We start from the raw sequence: 17,593 nt of genomic DNA on the forward strand, positions 1-17,593 counted from the left end.
AGTCCTTTGTTGTGTTTTTTGTTGTTTTTGTTGTTGTTGATCACTCTCCTGAAAGATGTACATCACAAAATAGCAACAAAGATGTAGAAAAAGATCATAAAATAGTTACAAAGATGCAGAATAAGATAATAAGATAGTAACAAATATGTAGTACAACATCACAAAAAAGTAACAAAGATGTAGCACAACATCATACAATTGTAACAGAGATGTAGAAGGAAGAACAACGCGAGGACTCGCTGAGTTCCGACAGTAAAGGGAGATCAATGTAGATGTAACGGTAACGACAACAATGTTAGGTGCTTGAGTCTGGGCAAAGTGCTAAACAGAGTCCGGGCATTGAGGGAGGAAATCATTGTTTTCCTGGACATGAAGGAAATTTCTTGTGAATTCAAAACCAAAATGGGGTGTGAGGAGTGGAGGTTAGACTTCATGTTTGCTGTTGATATGTTCTAGAAATTAAGTGATCTGAAAGTGACGTTTCAGGGAAAGGGTTTGTTTGATCATGAAATGTGGACACATGAAGGCTTTTAAGTTAAAACTGAGACTCTTTGCTCACAAGCAGGTGAAGGCAAGTTCTGCCATTTCCCTTTGCTAGGAAAAAAAAAGTGCCTGGGAATATAGCAACCAAAGTTAAGGCTATTTGAAGAGTTGGAGCGAAGAAATCAAATCAAAATCAAATCAAAATCAAAACAGACTTTATTGTCTGCCCTGGAGACCCAGGACAGAAATTTGTCTTTGCTCACATACCCATACAGACATTTAACACACAGTTAGGAGTAAAAGTGAGGAGTAAAATAGTGTTGATTGCACCAGTCCATCAAAGCAGTGTATGTTTATCCTAACAACAAACTTGGGTGACCAAGGGCCTAAAAGCACTGCTGAACAAAAAGAAACATTTGTTCATCACGGCAGAAGCCCACGACAGAAGATTAGTACATAGAGAGGACCATGATGCTATCCGTTGGGTGGGCAGAGGCTCTACGAGCATACTAGTTAGTCCGCTTTCAGTAGTTCGCCGGTGGACCAACGAGTGTCGACGAGATTGAAACAGAGGTCGAGTTAGCTCTCGCCATAAACCCGATGTGTCAGAATGCGGCTCGTGGTTACATCTTGAGCTCGCTGGAGGGACCTGCCAGACGTCGAGTGTTGATGCTTCCGCATGACGCAAGAGATACGCCGAGAAAGATCTGGGTGTCCTAGTGGAGGCGTACGGCGAACGGAAAGATGTCGACATCAGTGCCACAGCAACGTGATGAGGTGGTCGACGAATACGCCGCGAAGCTCCAGAATTTAAGCAGGCGAGGTAGAAGGCGGCGCAGAGCGTCGAAGTGGCGGCGATTGACACCATCTCGGAGGACTGCAGCCCGACCGGTCAGGGAAAGTGACTGCCCCCGTTTTCCGTAACAGGATGACAGGGAAATAAAGTGTAGCTGGCCTGACTGGAAAGTGTCCGACGGCGGAGGTTGTCATTTATGGCAGTTGAGTGATGGCGTTGCTCGACACCGGCAGTGAGGTAACGACGGTCACTGACGAGTGGGCACGAGGGCACATACAGGACTTACAGCTAAAACAAACTCAGGAGTGGCGGTGGTGGACATGTTTACGGCCAGCGTCTGAGGACGTTCCTATCCTGGTGGTCAAGGACCTGGTCGATGTGGGCACAAGTGAGCGCAGGAGGCGCGTGTCGCTTCTACTAGGGAAGAACGTCCTTGATCAGATAATGGACTCTACCGCAGATGTGGCGCAGGCAGTACAGGCAGCCGTGCATGAAGCTCATCTTGAGAAGACATTGTCAACAAAAGGACTGGCTAGGGCCGCTGGCAACACGCCCGTTCCAGGATGCCAATGGCTCTGACGTCCACACCAGCCACTTTCCAGAGGTTAATGCAGACCACCATGCCGAACTTTTTAATTTCAGTCCTTCTTGTGTACCTAGACGATCATTTGGTATACTCCAAGATAAAGGACATTCAACTGCGGGAGGCAACATACCTTCAGGATGACGACAGTGAAGAGGAAACGCCAGGGTGGTATGCTACTCTTCCAAACCATCACCACAGAACTCTTGTGACAATGCCTGTGGTGCCAGAAAGTAACAGTGTCTGTGGTGTCAGATGACAAGTACCAGAAATGACAGTCCCTATCGTGTCCGAACCGCGCAGATCGCAGCGACTTACCGCGAGACAGGCAACAAACTCGCACAAAGTGTAGGATGAAACAGTTCGTGCGACGCTATGCCATGACATTATGAATACCATGGATATATTTTTTAGTTGCGGTGATCGGTGACACCGTAGATGACACGTACGCATTGATCAGTTGTTTATTTTTGCTATTTGTTCATTTTTCTTCAACTTTACCGCGGCTGCGTCCAGAAAATGTCATTGACAAGAATGACACACGAGGTGATGGCTGACAATAGATGTCAGCACTCTCTCTTCTTCAGTCTCTGTTTGATTCCTCCTGAGTCCTTGTGCCTTTATTTAGGATGGTGATGGCTGCTGGCACGAAGGACCTCTGGTAGGCAGCTTTCCTTATGCGTGGTACCTTATAGCGCCTGCCTGAGGGCAACAGCTGGAAGCTGGTGTGGAGAGGGTGTTTCAGGTCCGAAATGATGTTATGTGCCATCCTTCTGACTGCATGAAGGTACAAGTCAGAAAGTGGCAGCTGTGCTTTGACCAATAATTTTATTTGCCTGGTGGATGATTCTGGCCAGCCTTGCCTTGTCTTTGACTAGTAGGTGACCATACCAGGCAGCGATGTTGAATGAGAGGATGCTCTCAACAAGAGACCTGTACACAGTCTCCAGCACCCCAGAGCTGACGTCGAAGCTGCGAAGTCTCCTCAGAAGGTACAGCCGTTGCTGGGCCTTTTTGTACACTTGGTTCACGTGATCACTAAAGGAGAGCCTCCCGTCGATCACTGTACCAAGGTACCTAAACACAGCAGCCCTCTGCACCTGCTGTCCCTTGATTTGGAGTGGTGGGGAGAGAGGGGTTGTGCCATCTCTTCCTTCGTAGGCTCTTCCAAAGGCCATCTCCTCCGTTTTTTCAACGTTCAGATCCAGAAAGCTGCGGTCAAACCACTCCTCCAGCTCCCCCACACAGGCCAGGTACTGTCACAGGGACTGCTCGTCTTTCAGGCAGCCCACAAGGGCCATGTCATCTGCATATTTAACAAGTTTGAGAATATCACTGTTAATAGTAATCCCATTTGTATATACAGAGAACAGGATGGGGGAAAGCACACATCCCTGAGGGGTACCCGTGTTGAGGATCTGCTCATCTGACAGAATCACTCCATCCACTGACAAATAAACTCCGTCAGACGAGCTGCTGGACCCTATAGTACCTGTCGGTGGAACTCTGAGACCCACCCTCTGTGGTCGGTCCTTCAGGAATGATCTGATCCATAGAACTAGACCAGTGTTGACATCCAGGTCTAGTAGGCGCTGTACAAGAAGGTGTGGCTGGACCGTGTTGAAGGCGCTGGAAAAGTCCATGAACATTATAGTGGTCATTATAGAGTTTCACTAACAGAGGCAGCAAGTCCCTATTGGCAGCCAATTCCTCCAACAACTAAACCCTACACAGCCATACATTGCAACCCTCCTTTGTCTCTGAGGCATGATTAAAAAGTCACAGCAACTTCACTTAACAAGACCTTGAACACATTTCTCACTGTTGATACAAACACGATTAATAATAAAGTAGAAAATGAGAAGTTTGCGTGTTCATTGTTTTGAGCTGTGTAGTATTCGGTAGATGTTGTTGATGTACGTGCGATTAACGTGTAACAACAAACATGGGAGGTGTGTTAATGTGTCTGTCTCAGTCCTCATCAGCAGACTGACAGCCTGTGTAAACAAATAATCACAGCCACGTGTACGGTGATGAGCACCACAGACTTGAATAGACCCTAACGACCATCTGGTGCAACAGCTCAGGGCGACTGGGAAGGTTTGGTACAGGAGGATAGTTGTTGAGCTGTGGGGATTTTTTATGTTTGTATTATTTTGGTTAAGAACAATGGACGACCATGCGCTGTATATATACACGCTGGGATTCCACACATTATATGTAATAGTAATAAACAAATAACGGATGTATTTAATAGCAACATGCTAAGAATGTTAGTAACTGTGAATGTACAATAAGTAAGTTTCTTATTATTTTATCTTCTTTATCTTTTCATTTTAGCACTTGTGTTTATAATTTTGTTCGCTTTTGTATCTGAGCAGACCTTCCGCTGGGAATAATAAAGTTAGTCATTAAAATTGTCAACTAATTATTCTTAGATTACATATTCTTAAAAATAAATAAATTATGCACACGGATAACACTGTGCAACAAATGATTAAAAAGTTATAACAGAAAATAATTAATGTGTTTATATATAATTAAAACATGCTGGTTATATAACAAAATTTCTTACGGTAAAAATGTCATCTCTACTTATTATATATGTATGCCAACTCCTGTAAGTTTCAAAGACTGTTTTCTTAACTTCTTTGAACTAATATATATATAACACTGCGTCATATGTCCAGATGAGTCTGATGTAGCTGACTGGAAATGGAATGATAATTATTGAGATAAGTGGGACAGTTAAAGAAAAAAGAACCATACTGAAGAAGTGAGAGAACATTATTTTAGAGATTGTATACAGAAATAGAACGATAATATATAATGATAATGTCGAATGATGACAACTACTGTTTAAAACGAATGAGACAGTTTGCGAGAGATGGAGAGAAGCAAAGCAGAGAGGCTTTATTATAATAAACAGTGCGATGTTGACATGAAGATAACTGATAACAGAAGTGGAACAGAAGAGAGCGGTAAAGAAGAGGAGATCACTTGTCATTAAATTGTCTTTATTGTCCTGTACTGTTTATATTAATAAGTTCTGAAAATAAAAATAAAAATTAATGTTAGCTGTCGTCTCTATTCCTTATCTGATTTGCTGTCGATGACACATGGTCGATTTCATCTGACATTCTGTTGAAGACAAATGACGGACTTTCTTCTGACGTGCTGTCGATGACTAATGTCAGCCTTAAACTACTTCTTCGCTGTATTCCCTCATCTTTGCTTTTACAGTCACTATAAAAAGCGTGGTGAGGCAGAAGGACAAAGAGACAGGCAGACTATCTGTAAATTGAATGTCATAAGTAACTAAAGATTGTAATATGATGATGAGGATGATAAATAATAAAGACAGTGTCCTGTGACGTGGATATCCCTGCGACATGTCACAACCTCTTTACTCAGGCTTGTGACATCTACATCTTTCAGCTCACAACAAACGATTTGCCGGTGAGTTTTTAATAACACAAACAACGATCATCACAACAATAAATAGTTAAAGTTGCTACCAACCCAAACCAGAGAAGTGCACCAAGGATGCTAATTATAACAAAAATAGTTCCATAAATTTTTATCCGCTGTCTTGGGAGCTCACTCTTGGTACAGAGTAGTTGTCTCCCTTGTTCTGCCATTGTTATCAGTTTCACATAAAACATCGTTAACTTTAGTCAAACGAGTTAGTTATAGTATGGACGTAGATAGCGGATCTACGTTCATGGTTATAGCAGTTATACATCGGCTCTGGAGTTGCCCTGGCTACGCACTTGTTCGCATCCTTGAATTGTCATGTACACCAAACCACCAGACATTAAATCTCAGTGTGCTTCTCACAAAACAGTTGTTTATCAGCTGCTCTACCTTCACACATCGTCATCCTTGAGGTCGGAAAAACAGGGGCAGATAAAACACGTCGTGTAATGAGCAGATTGAGAGCTACGCAAAGGGCACGAAGGGGAGGTAACATCGATTTTCAACACACACACACGTTCTCTCTCGCTCTCTCCAGGTCGTAGTGCATATTTAAATGTAGTACAGATTACAACATTTGTGGAAGCTATTCCTGTTCAGACGGCGGGTCCTCAGGGGTGACGATGACCAGTTGTGACGTACAGCGGGACATGGGGTGAAGTCGAGAAGAGTTGTCAGGAACACTCTCCACACACACGACGACTTTTCTCTCCAGGCCCCGCACGTGGTTTTCACGCGTCACCCACACCACGTCACTGCGGGCCGTGGCCACGTCCTCGATGTCCTCATCCTTCATCACCCGCACTGGGATGTCAGCTCCTCTCAGCCCCGTCACCATACCCGAGTTGTCACTGACGTCTCCGCGCCACACCACCACCAGCACGTCTCGCCACTGCAGGCCGGGTGGTGACCTCCCGCTGCTGGTAGAGGTGGTAGTCGTGTCATCTATTAACATTTAAAGTTAGGTTCATCATTTAGACAGACTTTGAAGTTACAGTCTACACATTGACATGATAAATGTAAATAATTACGGCAAATAGTTCTAACAAACTGTCTTCTAAACATTTCTCTCACCTGATTGTTATTTTGTGCAATGGTAACTGTAAACTACACTACACCTACCCTGAACACCAACACGAAGACTGTGTAGCAAGCTGGCCACCTGATCACCACACTTAACACAATTCTCTGGCCATCGACCTGAGTGACCCTCCCATGGTCGATGATACAGTTGCCTGACTGGCGGGCCGTCTGTGTGGTCGGGCACACCTCGCTCAGTGTATGGTTTGACACGAGGTTCGAGTGCAGACATCCTCACGTCCTGCACCACTTCCCTGACGACGGCCGGTGGAGAGCGGAGAGGTCTGGTTAAATATTCCACTGGCCAGCCGGTGGGTGCGTATCCATGGAAACAACTTGCCGCCCACAGATGGAGACGAGAAACTTGTCTCAGCAGTTTATCACACAACGGACTAAACCAGTGTGGCCTGTCAAAGATATTTTTGTTAGACATGAAGTAAATACCCGGTATACTGTACATTGCCATCTACATGTCTGTTTACATTGTTTACATACCTGGCCGCTTCATCAGCGATGACGTACAACGTGTCGCCTTTCACTGCCTTTGATAAGTCGTCCACGGCCTTATCTACATCTTCACCTTGATCAAGATGATACTGCAGGAAGTGAGGCTGACCAGATGTCACTGTTGTATCATTCTGCTTGTGTATTGTGTGGAGCAGCTGGTGGTACAACATGTTGCACACTGTATGACTCTCAGTACAAGTACTCACAATGTACACATCGCTACCAGACTGTAGCCACAGTGCAGCCATCAGCAGCAGCACCACAGTTTTACCTGTGCCAGGTGGTCCAGTGAGATAGAGTCTGGGAGGAGCATCGCTCAGCAAGTTCACTTGCTCTGGGAACAAAGTTATCTCAGCAGTATAGCACTCTCCTGTGTGGGAGACGGCCTGACCCAGGGTCTTGACACTCACACGTGGAGGACATGTGCATGGCACACTCACTGTTGTCGCCGGACCGCAGAATCTACAACAATTAATGTAATTACATACACAGTATGGACATTGTCTATAAACAGCAATAGAAATAACATCAAGAGAACAAGAGATCTCCTTGTGTTCTTCAGTCTTGTGATGAAATTTGTTGCCACACAGATTTTGTAAAATACACATTTTCTTCAGATTCTTTGAAGAAAGGTGATGGCAAAGCAAAAGCGACATTGCTACTTTAGAGTGAAAGATACAAGAAGACGACTGTGTCTCATTAGGAGAAAGAGAAGGTAGTGGTCTATACATCGTGATATACTCATGTCGCTTTACGTTTTTACACAGCCAAGACCCTCCACCTGAAAGTTATTTTCATTATGCACTGAAGAAAGAAATATAAACAGTCAACAGATGGCATGTAAAGAAATAAATGATCTTGAAGCAGAAGAGATGGCAACCAAACCCTAATCACACTTCACTAATTAACTGGCGACACACTTTCACACGACTGTGTGACTCGCTGCTTCTCTCTAGTGACCTTTGTCGTGACACCTGACTGTAAACTCGCGAACAACAATTAGTTGTGAAAGTTTATCATCGCACACCACACTTTTGTTTCTCACCTGGCTACCAGGGTTTTGTACACGTCATCAGTCATGTGACTGTCAGGCCCAGCCCCAGCCACACGTCGCTGCCACCAGGTCTTCAGTTGTCTCCCCACGTTGTCACTGACGTCCCAGGGGGTCTTGGGGTCAGACAGCTGGTCACAGCACAGACACAGACTAGTGATGGCAGCGGGGTCAGGTGTTCCCAGACACAGACACAGGTCCTGTAACAGTCACTTCAGGTACAGACAGGAGACAAAATGTCTTCAAGTCCAGTCGTAGACTAGTCGCTTAGTTTTAACTTGTTAAGAAAAGAGACATGACAAAGGTTCATGTTTGTGATTAAAGGGGATGGTGGGGGTTGATGATTACACTGAGCCAGTAGCTAAGACTATAGTACAGCACGGCTGTCAGTCCTGTAAATAAATGTCACATGCAGTTGTTATTGGAAGAGAAGTGACAGATGATCATGTTTATTATTAAAAGAGACATACATAATGGAAGAATGGCGATATACAGCAGAAATAGCTTGAATACATTTGTTGCATATAATTTAAGTATTGTATATATGAAGTTGTTTACTGCTACAACATATGATAGTTTCCATTGCTCTATATTACATGCCATGTTTAAGCTTGGTTGTGGAAAACATTTTTACCGTCTAAAGGTATATTAGGAGAGTTAATTATAAACGAGACTCTAATTGCAGTACAATTACATGACAACAACTGATATTAGCTGTTGGTAATGACATCAAAAACGTAATTTGTCAAATTATTTGAAGGAAGAGAGAGTATTTTGATTTGAAGGAAGCACTAATGGGATCAGATCAGTAAGGTAGGTGATCAAACATTTCATTTGTTTTCAGTACCTGACCAAATTTATGCAAGTTTAGTTGTATTTGATTGGCCTACAGGACTCTACCTGACTCAGCTGAGTGTCACCAGATACAGCTTGTTGCACCTGATGAGCCGTAAGGTTAGGGAGTGCGATGGTCTTAGTGATGCGCAATCCGAGGGCGATGTCAGACACCAGGTGAGACAACATGGCCTCCGCCTTGTTTAGCTGCAATATAGCTTCTCTTAGTTTGTTTCTGATAATATGATTTATGTCCTCCTGTGACATACTTAGTGCCTCTACGTTGTCCCCTGAAGCCTTCACCTCACAGATTACAAGACCATATTGTCGGTGAATAAGAAGCACATCGAAGTCTCCCCTCTTCCACTCCCGAGGTAGAGATGGAGAAATGTTGGCGGGACGAGGCAGCTGGGCGGCCGCCGCAGCGTAAGAAGGTTCCCCCAGGTACTGTCCGAACTGCAGCTGACTCAGTGTCACCAACACTTCTTTGTTCTGGTCAGACATTAGCTCGAACAAGTGTTGAAGACAGACGAGTAGCCGCTGCATGGCTGCATCGTTTCTGACATCACTGTCCTGGACAAGGGCTGGCTGAGGACCTTCTTCTGGGGAAGGAGGATAGGAAACCGTTGTTGGACTGCTACACTGACCAGCCTGTCCAGGTGCTGACTGAAGGACCAGAACATTTTGATCAGCAATCAACTGTCTGGACATCGGCACGCGGTTGAAGTAGACAGGAGGCAGGAAGTAGGCGCGTGACTCGAGGTCAGGAAACGCGGCCTCAACCCACTGGAGCCAGAATGTCTGGGCCTGTGAGGACAAGGTGTCCTTTATTATTAACATTATCATTAAGATACTAGTAAGTCCATTATTAACCCCAGTAATTTGTTTCGAGTTATACTAAGTACCTGACAATACCAATTAGTAATGGTTTTTTTTACCATGTCAATAGTAATTTGTCTCAAGATAAGCTAACATAAGTTTTAATAAGATCAATTAAGAAATAACTGTAGCTTTTACTTCGTTTCTAAAGTTATTGCTTCTATAGGCATTTCTTATAGTATTGATTTTACTGGTGTCTTTAATATCGTTGTACATTATCGTTCTGTTTCACTTACCTCTTGTGAGGCAGACGGCAGGTGATCGGACATGGTTGAGAGTTGTCTCCCTGAAGCAAGTCTGTATTCTGATTCTTTCCTATAGATAGAGAGAAGATTTTTTTCTGAAACATGTTTCATTCAATAAAGATTAAATGTAAAACAAAGATATGATATGTATGTAAGACTGAAGATTGTTAGTGTCTAACAATTGTAGAAATATGGAGAGAGAATCCCACAACATCCACAACATCAACAATGTGTCTTCATGTTGAATGCATTATCTAAAACTTCAGTATTTTACAACATACCTCAGTAAAATATAATTTAAAATTGTTAATCGAATCCTGATATTTTTGGTGTTTACTTCACAGTCGAGTGCACTCACCAATAATTGGTGTAGAATCTCAAGTAATGTTGACACATCTTGAGTACAAGTGATGATAGTATATCTTGACTGTAAGTGGTTAATAGAGCTTGAGTGTAGGTGATTAATATAGGTTGATTAAAAGTTATTAATGTCTGATTGTAAATGGTTAGTGTAGCTTGATTAAAATGTTAGCAGAGGATGATTGTAAACAGCATAGGTAAACCTTGATTGTTAGCTTTTAGTATAGCTTGGTCTCGGGTGTTTGATGTTCATGTCATTGTAGTTGACATCTGTGACCATAACACACGGGTGCACCACAGTTTAATATAATACAAGTATACATAACATTTAATGTACAATAACCAACATGTCAAATACATCTTACAGTAGGACATGAAGTGCACACCAGCAAACTAATACAAGCAATGAAACAGAACCTGGTCAGAGAAATACTAGCAACACCTGTATCGCGTTTTGCCCTCTGCTCACAACCACTCACACACCCGGCACCAACACACAACCACTTACACAGCCACAGCGGGACACCACGGAGATCTTCAGCTTTCTGTTGTGTAAATAAATATGTGTGTATAGGAAGCCTGTAGCTGGGGCAGTGTGTCCTGAGGACAGAGCTTTGTGCCCCTCACTGTGTCCCCTTCTTCTCGCGTGACACCCAGTCGCCGTACAGCCGCCACGTAGGTGAGTGCAGCAGGTAGTGTTACACCTGAGCTTCTTGTAAAATACCCGGCAAACTACATTGTCTGCACCCTAAAAACTACAGTGTTAGAGGGTCGTGTCTCCCTTCTAAAAATCTGAGAGCAGGATAAGTATCATTACACCGTGTAGCTGCTGTCGTTCAAGGTAAAATGACTCACTTACCTGAAAATCCCACCTGTTTGTGTTCACTTGCTTTACGGACATCAGCTGAAGCGTCATCAGGAGGAACGAACAAGTCAGTGGCAGCCAACAAAGACTCGGCTGTGACGGGTATTTAGAGGGTAAAGCTACCCGCACTGCTGTAAACACTGTGAACACTGCTGTAAACACTGTTGTCAGGAAGGCAGACACTCACTTGTAAGAAATGTTTAAAATTACAAGCGTGGTACTAGTTCGGTAAAAACTTGAATACAATATTCCGGACCCTTAAACGCCATTTGGAAGAAGCCTGTGAGAGCACATCTACCTCACTAAGGTCTCAACCTGTTTCCAAGGTACGTAACTGCTTCACATCAACGCAGTTCCCTCCCCTGGCTTTGTGGAGGAGACTGTGTACAAGTCTCGCTGTAGAGCTGCGCATCACTTCAAATGTTTTTTCACAGCAGAGCTCTCCTTTATGTTCAACACGTGAAAATAAAAAAAAAAACTTTCTCATTTTCACGAACTATTCCATGGTTACTTTCAATTAAAAATTTCCGCTCAGTCAGCAAAGAAAATTAATTAAGAAATATGTTAACCGTAATAAGCCTGCCAGGCAGGCATCGTGCGATACGTATATAACTTCTCTCCTGTCTTAATCAATGTGTTTTAGCCACGTCACTCTCAAGTAACATTTCTTCCCTTCACCGCAGGACACAGGCAGGACGCTACCGTCCTCCTACAATCAGTCTCTCGTCAAAAGGTAAGATAGGTGGACAAACAACACACTTCAGGGGCGGAAAGCGGAGGGTTCTTGTCAGATAAACCTTCCTGTTTGAGTTGTGGCCTGTGTAGTCCCGTATCACGTTAGTCAGCAACACACGTGTTCACGGAATAAAGAAATGCGATGCGTTTGTGTCAAATGTCTCACAGTCACGTGACGTCCTCATACGCAGCATGGACGTGTATTGGTGGACTGATGTCTGTACGCCGACTCACACTTGGCCTCTTGCCAAGTGATCCGCTGTTAGTCTCGGCGAGCCATAACAAATAATGTGACTAAACCGGAAGCTATGTCGTCTAATGCCTCGTCTGCAAGCAATCCGGGGATATTAGTTCGTGCATGCAGCGAGAAAATCTGACGTCACAAATGGTTGACCGCAAGATACTTTAAAGTAGCCACTCAGTACAAACATGGCTGTCATCTCCCCAAACACCTCCACTATTATCACCGCTAAGGTCTCCATGGTGATGACCAGCAGCTCGGTAACCCCACTGCGCACACACATACATAAACACACAAACACACGCGCGCGCAGTGTTGAGGTCTTTTCCGTGGCACCAAAGAACAACAGCTGAGTCATCGACTGTCACATCAAATCCTAGAGTCTATTAAAGCTTGAATAGTTGTCCAGTTGTACTCCATTAGTAGTGTTCACTCGTGGTGTTCACTGTACGTGGATCACAAACATGAGGATGACTATGTCCTTCACAAGCTTGCTGCCTGGTGTACCTGGAGTAATCCATATTGGAGTAACTAAACTGCCGGCCGATTCTTGTCCAAGATATCCGTTAACTTTGTTGTCTATATTGTCTACGTGAGACCGGTACAACAACTGTTACGAGAAATTAATAATGTCAATTCTCGTTAGTGAGGGAAGTATCCACCGCTTAACACTTGAACTTACAATAGGGGAGAGGTCAAGTGGAGCACAGTATACGTTCTAAAGTCCTCTGTTGTACACAAAGCTCATTTAGTTTTGCTTTGAACTCATGCGACGAGGTTTACACAGAAAAGCACAGAAAGTGATGATGACGGAAAGATGAAGACCGCGTATGAAAGCGGAACTATTTCCAGCCTCCTTACTACCGCCCTCCTCAAGACTTTGTCAGTACTCAACACCGTGGAGCGCTTCTCTCGAGTGGTGTGTGCTTAGTATTTACTGTTGACATGTCTCTGTTCTCCTCACTACAGGTTTCGAGAAACGTCGGTGAAGGAAGTCAGTTCGAGGTTATCCGGAACTTGAAGCGGAACAACGGTCTAAGATGTTATCACACTGCTCAGTACAACCTCCACTACAAAGCTGGGCTTTAGCTTCCTTCACCATGACACAGGCTTTACATTAGTCACATCTGGCCACTCTACATGTATGTCCCGGTAATCGTTCTGCTCTAGTGACATAACTGATCTCCCTTCCTGAGACCTGACACTATAGCTGTGTGTCACTTAATGTCTACATTGCACCTCATGTCGCCTGTCTGTGTCACTACGAGTGTTAATGGGTTAAGGACGCGATTAGTTATCCAAACCTTGTTGTAAACAAAATGTAATGGTCAAAAATAACGGTGATTGCAGCCTACGATGTGTAATTATTGTCTGTTACTAAGGGAACGCATTTTAGTTAATTTTCGATATACTTAGCAGAATGGAACGCCGAAAATTCAAAAGTACCTCAACTTTTACCGAGATAGACTTCCAAAGCCGACCCTAGTAGCAAAAGAAGAGGGGGACATCTGGGTTCAATGTCCTGAGTATCCGGGAGGCGTATGGCACATCAGCCTAGGTCCAATGGTTAAAATGAAATATAATATTGCTTTTGAGAGGCCCGTGTTTGTTGTACCTGGGAATTATATGGCGCCCTTAACTCCCCCAATTCCCATGTGTTTCACAGAAAAAATCAAATGGGGCTTAGATAGTTCCCAAATGGTTCCCAGATTTCTTAAAGAGAGATCCTACTTGAATTATTGATTTATCTTATATTTTTGTTACATGTATTATTAATATTTTTAGGAATTTTGGAAATCAGCATATATCAAAATAACCGTATATATGCCAAAATATTAAATGTATTAATAATGAGTGTGCTTGCAATGTATTTATATAGAAAATCAAATACAGAAATAACCCTTGCCTTAGTAAAATCTCTCAACATGACTTATCCCTCCCTTCATTTTATCTTTTTCAAAGTCTACGTTTCCAGCCTTTGGTTTGAAAAGACTGTCTTTTGTTTGTTTCGATTTATTAGAATCAAAGTACAAACTGCACTAGTTTCAAAACATAATGACACATATTATAAATGTAAAAAATATTACAGATGAAGTTGTACATCGCACTTTACCTGAGGAGGCGAGATCAATGTTCAATGAAGGGAAGCGAGAGTGAAACACAGGCAACAGCGATAAGTATTCCCGATGTCAAACACGATGGAGGTGTATGAAGGTAGACGATAAACCACGGAATATGTGATTAGCGTCTCATACAAGTTATCTATGGATGAGGTGGGTGTTGAGATGAGGCTAACATCATCTGGACATAGCTAGCGGGAGAGAAAGGAGCAGAGGTCAAATAGCTGGCCTTGAGAAGGATGAGGAGTGACTGTGTCACGTGCTGTTGTCTCGTAATGCTTGGTGTGTGAATGGTGTCTGACGTCATGTGTGCGTCATTTGTTCACGTCAATTGAGAAAGGGGAAGACGTCATAAAAATGGACTTTTTCTATTGTCCTGTGTGTGTGTGGTGTGTATGTAAGCACTGACACATGCACGCGCGTATATGTACACACATTACCACACACACACCTGTAATAAGACAACTTTAATATAAAATATATTCTGAACGGAATAGTTTATTTCACATGATAACTGATGATGACATTAGATGTTGTGTGAAGTAGGTACGTCTGATATTGATGTTGACACTAATGCACACAAACGTAGGTAATCTCGTGATAAACTGATAGTAGAAGAGGAAAAAAGCTAAAAACAATTGTTAATATAAACGGTGCACAACTACAACGGTGACAGATGAGTGAATGTCAGTCATCTTCAGGTGGCTGGGAGTCAGGGAAAACAATCATAAGTTGTGACGTACAGCGGGACATGAGGTCCAGTCGGGGATAGCTGTGGATGTACCGTGTAAGCATATCTCTCACTTTGTCGCTGACAGAAGTTCTAATGGAGTCAAACACATGATCGTCCACACAGACGACAACTTTTCTCTCCAGACCACGAACACGTTGTCCACACGCCACCCAGACTACGTCACTGTGCGCCATGGCCACGTCCTCGATGTCATCGTCCTTCATCACCCGCACTGGGATACCCGCTTCTTGCAGTTCCTTCAATATACCCGAGTTGTCACTCACGTCACCCCAGTACAACACCAGCACGTCTCTCCACTGTAGACAGGGTGGTGTTGCGCCGCCGCTGGTGGATGTGACTGTTGTCGATGTTGTTGTGCCACTCTCTGTCAACATTCATAGTTTGTTAATCGTCACTGCTATCATCGTGTACTAGACTAAAGTCATCTTTATTAGGTCGCCAACTGTATCTACTGCTGCTGGGAATGAATGAGAGACTATTTTAACATATATGTATGTATATTGCTAGTACGGCTACTATCTCAAACTGCCCTTGTCAATAAAAAAATGTTGTACTGCGTGAACAATGAGATGACACCAGTCACTAACCAACTGTCTTCTTCTAAAGACTGTTTCTCACCCGTTCGTTATTTATCACACAGGTAAGTGTTTAACTGTAAACAACGTTACACTACACAATACCCACACCTACCTGTAACACCAACATGGAGACTGTGTAGGAAGCTGGCCACCTCACGACCGCACGTGACACAGTCACCTGGATAGTCACCTGAGTGACCCTGACCTTCGTGATACAGCAGTCTGACTGGCGGGCCGTCTGTGTGATCGGGTACACCTCGCTCACTGTACGATTTGACATCACGATCTATAGTGATCCACTCGTCCTGCTCGACTTCCCTGACGACAGACGGTGGAGAGCGGAGGGGTCTGGTTAAGTATCCCACTTGCCAGCCGGCGGGTGCGTTTCTATGGAAACAACTTGCCGCCCACAGATGAAGAAGAGGAACTTGTGTCAGCAGCTTGTCACAGAAAGTCTGAAAGTAGTTGATCCTGTAGATAGGATAGTAACAGAATGTCGAAACACGCATTTACAGTGTGTACTGTCACTTATATGTGTCTTTATGTTTGTTTTTTGTCGTCAACTAATGACTTCATCAAGTAACGATATTACAAAAATGACACATGTTACTACAATATTTGTGTAACAGCCGGTGAAGCACACTTACAACACGATCACAGTACAAACCCTTCATCGGTTGTCACACGGTAATTATCGCGTCTTACATATGATCGTCTCAAACAAGCGAGCGCTGTCTACCTCTAAGTCGGTCATCACATCACACGCTGTACAACTCACCTGTAAGTACTTGCTACTTCATCAGCGATAACGTACAACGACCCTCCACTCGCCGCCTGTGACAAGTCGTTGACGGCCTTCTCCACGTCTTTACCGACGTCCAGGTCATACTGCAGGAGGTGAGGCTGACCGGGTGATATACATGCTGACTGTTGTGTGTTTACTGTCTGCAGCAACAGGTGATACAACATGGTGCACGCTGCACGACTTCCATCACATGTGCTGACAACGTAGACGTGGTGACCACACCGCAGCCACTGTATGGCCATCAGCAGCAGCACCACAGTTTTACCTGTACCGGGCGGTCCGGTGACAAAGAGTGTGGGAGGCGCCGTGTGTAGCAGGTGAACTTGCTCCGGGAAGAGTGTGATTACAGCAGTATAGCACTCTCCTGTCCACCACACGGCCTGACCCAGGGTCTTGACACTCACACGTGGAGGACATGTGCATGGCACACTCACTGTTGTCGCCGGACCGCAGAATCTGATTAACAGTTAACAGTCAATTAATTCAGATTTTTTTGAGAAATTGGAAACATTTTCAACAGATGCTTTCATGCGGCCATTCAGATGTACTAAGCTATGACTGTATTAATAATTAATATTCATTTGCTTTGTCTTTTTTCTTTTCACTTTTCTCCATTTAAACATGAAACCCTGACCAAGACAGATCACACTCTATGCGCAGATCAATAATGATAAATGAAAGATAACAGCAGTGCACAGTGAGGTACGTATCGACACACTGAACAACATAAAGATGAGGCGCAAGAGTAGAAGGTAAAGCAATGGATGAATGTATGTTTCAGGGATGACAGTCGGGACTCAACTGATAGTAAACCCTACTCTATTAGAAGTACCTTTGTTAACCGCTTGAGAAAACCCACAGACAGTTGACCACAGCCATTGAGGAGAGCCTCTGTCTCGTACCTGCAATGGCATCTTTTTGACAGCTGCCTTGACCCTGTTGCTGACTGCTGTGAGGTCCCTTACCTGCACTACACTGACAGCTGGTTTCTGGACACTGTCCGCTTATGGTGGTTGCTACTGGCAACCGCTGTTCGAGTCCAGTGATCACTAATGCCACCTACAGGCAGCCACACGTCCCTGTATCATCGTATCACCCTTCACTTCTACCTACCTGGCCACCAGAGTCCTGTACACAGCATCAGTCATGTGACTGTCAGGTCCAGCCCCAGCCACACGTCGCTGCCACCAGTGTCCGAGT

The 17,593-nt window shown here is 44.0% G+C and overlaps 1 protein-coding gene across 1 annotated transcript; it reads right to left on the minus strand.

The window, feature by feature from the left end:
- Window positions 1-5,314: 5,314 nt before the first annotated feature.
- On the minus strand, window positions 5,315-13,267 carry LOC112575710. Its single transcript, XM_025257698.1, has 7 exons — window positions 11,155-13,267; window positions 9,927-10,005; window positions 8,878-9,618; window positions 7,972-8,177; window positions 6,915-7,388; window positions 6,462-6,826; window positions 5,315-6,284 (listed from the first exon to the last, which is right to left on the minus strand). The coding sequence occupies exons 2-7, from the start codon at window positions 9,957-9,959 to the stop codon at window positions 5,926-5,928; spliced, it is 2,178 nt and encodes a 725-aa protein (XP_025113483.1). The 5' UTR covers window positions 9,960-10,005; window positions 11,155-13,267; the 3' UTR covers window positions 5,315-5,925.
- Between the last annotated feature and the right edge of the window lie 4,326 nt (window positions 13,268-17,593).

Source organism: Pomacea canaliculata, linkage group LG11, assembly GCF_003073045.1.
Source record: "Pomacea canaliculata isolate SZHN2017 linkage group LG11, ASM307304v1, whole genome shotgun sequence".
NCBI lineage: Eukaryota > Metazoa > Mollusca > Gastropoda > Architaenioglossa > Ampullariidae > Pomacea > Pomacea canaliculata.